This window comes from Alosa pseudoharengus, unplaced genomic scaffold, assembly GCF_046254945.1.
Source record: "Alosa pseudoharengus isolate Yale_2024_CS ecotype anadromous, Long Island Sound unplaced genomic scaffold, YU_APseudo_1.1 YU_APseudo_1.1_scf_5, whole genome shotgun sequence".
Classification (NCBI taxonomy): domain Eukaryota; kingdom Metazoa; phylum Chordata; class Actinopteri; order Clupeiformes; family Clupeidae; genus Alosa; species Alosa pseudoharengus.
In genome coordinates this window covers 42,278,674-42,283,673 of record NW_027468837.1, presented here as the reverse complement: position 1 = coordinate 42,283,673, position 5,000 = coordinate 42,278,674, and the positions used below count along the sequence as shown (strand labels likewise).

At 46.0% G+C, this 5,000-nt stretch overlaps 1 protein-coding gene across 1 annotated transcript in view; it reads left to right on the top strand.

Annotated features, from left to right (window-relative positions):
- Positions 1–5,000, top strand: part of ccdc120b (coiled-coil domain containing 120b) — an 18,601-nt gene that overhangs the window by 4,721 nt on the left and 8,880 nt on the right. Inside the window, exons 3-5 of the mRNA XM_076269265.1 lie at positions 2,548–2,637; positions 4,093–4,101; positions 4,648–4,768. Coding sequence (XP_076125380.1) covers positions 2,548–2,637; positions 4,093–4,101; positions 4,648–4,768 — 220 coding nt within the window. The remainder of the gene's footprint in view (positions 1–2,547; positions 2,638–4,092; positions 4,102–4,647; positions 4,769–5,000) is intronic.

Below are 5,000 nucleotides of genomic sequence, written 5' to 3'. Positions count from 1 at the left end.
GCTAAGAAGTGGTTATTTCTGTTTCTCTTTGTAGAACCACACACACACACACACACACACACACACACACACACACACACACACACACACACCCATGTACATTAATATTAAGAGTCAACACTGGAATTATACATTCTTTAAATACAATCCGTGCATTCTTGCCAATGCCCCATGGTGGTCACAATTCCTAACCAGTCTGACATTTAGTCAAGTAGTAAACCCTCAATCACAGGTGTGATTGGTCAGCCAGCAGCCATCAGACCAATGGATACCCTGTACACACACACACACACACAAACACCAGTAGGCCACGGATGCCATTTACAATAGCTACAGTATATGGATTATTAATGCCGTTTTCAGTAACCAACATGCTTCAGTGTTTCCCATACATTGAATTATTTGAGGCGGCCCACCACAATATCAACATTGACCACCACACAATGATTTTTCAGGTTGTACTAAATTGTGCTTAAATCTGGTTAGCATCATAACCACATTGCGCTAACTTGCTAAAAACTGTTGCATTCAAGTTAATTCTGCAAACCTACCACCACAAATAGAATTCAAGTCTGTGGGAAACATTGTGCTTGCTGTGTTAGATAGTTAGTAGATAGATAGTTTTGTTTACTTGTGACAAAGGTATCTAAGGAGACAAATCATATGCTGTCAACCCACCATCACCATCAAAAATGTAGATCTTGTAATTGAATTCCTCAAGCAAGACATTCTCTATATATTCAGACCTGCATCATGACGGGGCTTAGCAAAGAAAGCAGGAAGTCAGGATTGGAGGACTTCCTGTAAATTCAAATAACAAACTCAGAATGTAGCTCAATAGAGTTGAGCCAGCGCAATCTACTCCAGATCTCTACTCCAGATCTCTACTCTACATCTACTCAGATCTCTACTCCAGATCTCTACTCAGATCTCTACTCAGATCTCTACTCCAGATCTCTACTTTAGATCTATTCCAGATCTACTCAGATCTCTACTCCAGATCTCTACTCCAGATCTCTACTCCAGATCTACTCAAGATCTCTACTCAGATCTCTACTCCAGATCTACTCAGATCTCTACTACAGATCTCTACTCTAGATCTACTCCAGATCTCTACTCCAGATCTCTATTCCAGATCTCTACTCAGATCTCTACTCTAGATCTCTAGATCTCTACTCCAGATCTCTACTCAGATATCTACTCCAGATCTACTCCAGATCTCTACTCCAGATCTATACTCTAGATCTCTACTCCAGATCTCTACTCAGATCTCTACTCCAGATCTACCCCAGATCTCTACTCCAGATCTCTACTCTAGATCTACTCCAGATCTCTATGCTGCTCTAAGTGTCTTTCCATGTGAAGTTCCATCCACAGTGTCACGCCCATCATCTCAAACATTATTACTGAAGCTAAGCAGGTGTGATGTGATGATCATGTAATTGGTCATGTGATGAGATTGGTCATTTACCTTTACATTTATTAATTTAGCATACGCTTTTTCCAAAGTGACTTACATATGTCAGTTATAAAAATTATAAAACAAGGCCATTGTTACCTTGTCCCTGCAGCAACTCGGGGTTAAGTGCCTTGCTCAAGGGCACAGAGGTGGAAGTTAGGATTTGAACCCACAACTTTTCTGGCTACTGCATGCTAGCCCAGCTCCTTAACCACTACGCTACTACTGCATGCTAGCCCAGCTCCTTAACCACTACGCTACTACTGCATGCTAGCCCAGCTCTTGAGCCACTACACTACTACTGCATGCTAGCCCAGCTCCTTAGCCACTACGCTACTTCTGCATGCTAGCCCAGCTCCTTATCCACTACGCTACTACTGCATGCTATCCCAGCTCTTGAGCCACTACACTACTACTGCATGCTATCCCAGCTCCTTAGCCACTACGCTACTACTGCATGCTAGCCCAGCTCCTTATCCACTACGCTACTACTGCATGCTATCCCAGCTCTTGAGCCACTACACTACTACTGCATGCTATCCCAGCTCCTTAGCCACTACGCTACTTCTGCATGCTAGCCCAGCTCCTTATCCACTACGCTACTACTGCATGCTATCCCAGCTCTTGAGCCACTACACTACTACTGCATGCTATCCCAGCTCCTTAGCCACTACGCTACTTCTGCATGCTAGCCCAGCTCCTTATCCACTACGCTACTACTGCATGCTATCCCAGCTCTTGAGCCACTACACTACTACTGCATGCTATCCCAGCTCCTTAGCCACTACGCTACTTCTGCATGCTAGCCCAGCGCCTTATCCACTACGCTACTACTGCATGCTATCCCAGCTCATTAACCACTACGCTACTACTGCATGCTAGCCCAGCTCCTTAATCACTACGCTACTACTGCACGCTAGCCCAGCTCATTAGCCCCTACGCCCCATGTCATGGTCATGGTCATGTGATATGGGTTTGATGGGTCATGTGATGAGAGTCATGTAATTGGTCATGTGATGTGGGTTTGCCGAGAGCTTTGAGGCGTGTACTTCCCTAACCAGTATTCTGTAACCATGGTGACCAAACAGGAGCTGACAGGGAAGCTGCCGCGAGATTTTCCTCTGGAGTCTGGAGAGAGACCGCCCCTCATCCAGCGCCGAGCACACACACACACACAGGTGAGACACACACACACACACACACACACACACACAGGTGAGACAAACACACACACACATGCACATGGACACACACACACACAGGTGAGACAAACACACACACACACACATGCATATGGACACACACACACACATACACAGGTGAGACACACACATACACACACACACACACACACATACACAGGTGAGACACACACATACACACACACACACACACACATACACAGGTGAGACACACACATACACACACACACACACACACATACACAGGTGAGACACACACATAGACACACACACACACAGGTGAGACACACACACACATGCACATGGACACAGACACACAAGTGTGAGACACACACATGGACACACAGACACACACACACACGCACGCACGCTCGCACACATACACATACACACACACCTACACATGGACACACACACACAACACACAGGTGAGACACACATATGCACGCACGCACACACACACATACACAGCCTGGCTCTTACACGATTGGCTCCTAACTGTGACAGAATTCACCCTTCGCTTAGCCACACCCGAAAACCGCCACAGGCCAATCGTGGCTTAGCAACCCGTCACTAGGCACGGGAGGTCTGACAAGCTTTTCGAGTTTTGCCTTGTTAACCTGTGGAGACTGACGGCCTGTGGGTCATGAAGGGCACTTATTTGGATGTGTGGTGACCTAACCCACGTAAAGACACAGTGAAATAACATGTTACACTATAGAAACATGATATAATTGGGTACACATATTGTTCTAACTATAAAAAATGGCATATTGCATGATATTTCCATAAGCCCGAAATACACGCTTCACGATGACGGCAAAAAGTTGTTAACAGACGTTCACCAAGATGTATAGCCCATCAGCAATCTATTTAAAATAACACCAGGAAGTACCATTTATGATAGGTTGTCAAATATTGAAGTTGTGGGAAGTACATCGCTTAAATGGTATGTTTCTTTCGTCCCCCATGCCTGTTCCATTCATTCTGGCCAGAAGAGTCGAATGAAACAAAACGCACATTTGATATCTGCTTAAATAACTCATGAACGGTTTTGTTCAGAGCTGAAATTCCAACTGTATTTGACAGAGGACAGATGTAGGTTGCTAGTGACAAAATGTTAGCTTTCAGTGTGGTACAATGTCTTTGTAAATGACATTTCATTGAAAGGGGGAGAACCGGGACTTTTGTAATAGACGTGCAGGGTGCTAAAGCTTGCCAGGCATAGCAACAGTAACTAAGGAGGGCGGGACTAAGTGAAGGGTGAATTGGGAGACCACACAAGCAGTGCGCTAAAGATGTATCATTATGACCGCCGCTAGCGTAGCGATGACTGCCGCTGGTGTAGCGATGTGTCCCGCTGGTGTAGCGATGTGTCATGACGGCCGCTGGCGTAGTGATGTAAAGATGTGTCATTATGACGGCCGCTAGCGTAGTGATGTAAAGATGTGTCATTATGACGGCCGCTAGCGTAGTGATGTAAAGATGTGTCATTATGACCGCCGCTAGCGTAGCGATGTGCCATTATGACGGCCATCAACGTATCGATGTAAAGATGTATCATTATGACGGCCGCTAGCGTAGCGATGTAAAGATGTATCATTATATCGGCCGCTAGTGTAGCGGTGTATCATTATGACCGCCACTAGCATAGCGATGTATCATTTTGACCGCCGCTAGTGTAGCGATGTTCCATTATGACGGCCGCTAGCGGTACCCCGCTACAGACAGATACAGTCAGACACACACACACACACACACACACATACAGGTGAGACACAAATACACACACACACACATGGACATATACACACACCTCACACAACACAACTGAGACACACACTATACGCACCGCTGCACAACTTATAGGTGGGAAATGTGTGTGTACCTGTGTGTGTGTGCCTGTGTGTGAGTGCTTGCATGCGTGCGTGCATGTGCCTGTGTGTGTGTGTGCGTGCGTGCGGGCCTGTGTGTGTGTGTGTGCAGGATGATCCCTGTCAGAGGCGTCAGATGAAGACTCTGTTTGGTGGAGCTCTGTGCAGGAGTGTTGAGGCCGACAAGATCACTCTGCAGGGCAAGAGGACCGTTCATCGTGGCTGCCATACAGGTGACCACACACACAAACACACACACACACACACATAAACACACACACACACACACACACATAAACACACACACACACACATAAACACACACACACACACATAAACACACACACAAACACACACACACACACACACTCTCACACACACACACACACACATAAACACACATACACACACATAAACACACACACACATACACAAACACACACTCACACACACACACAAACACAC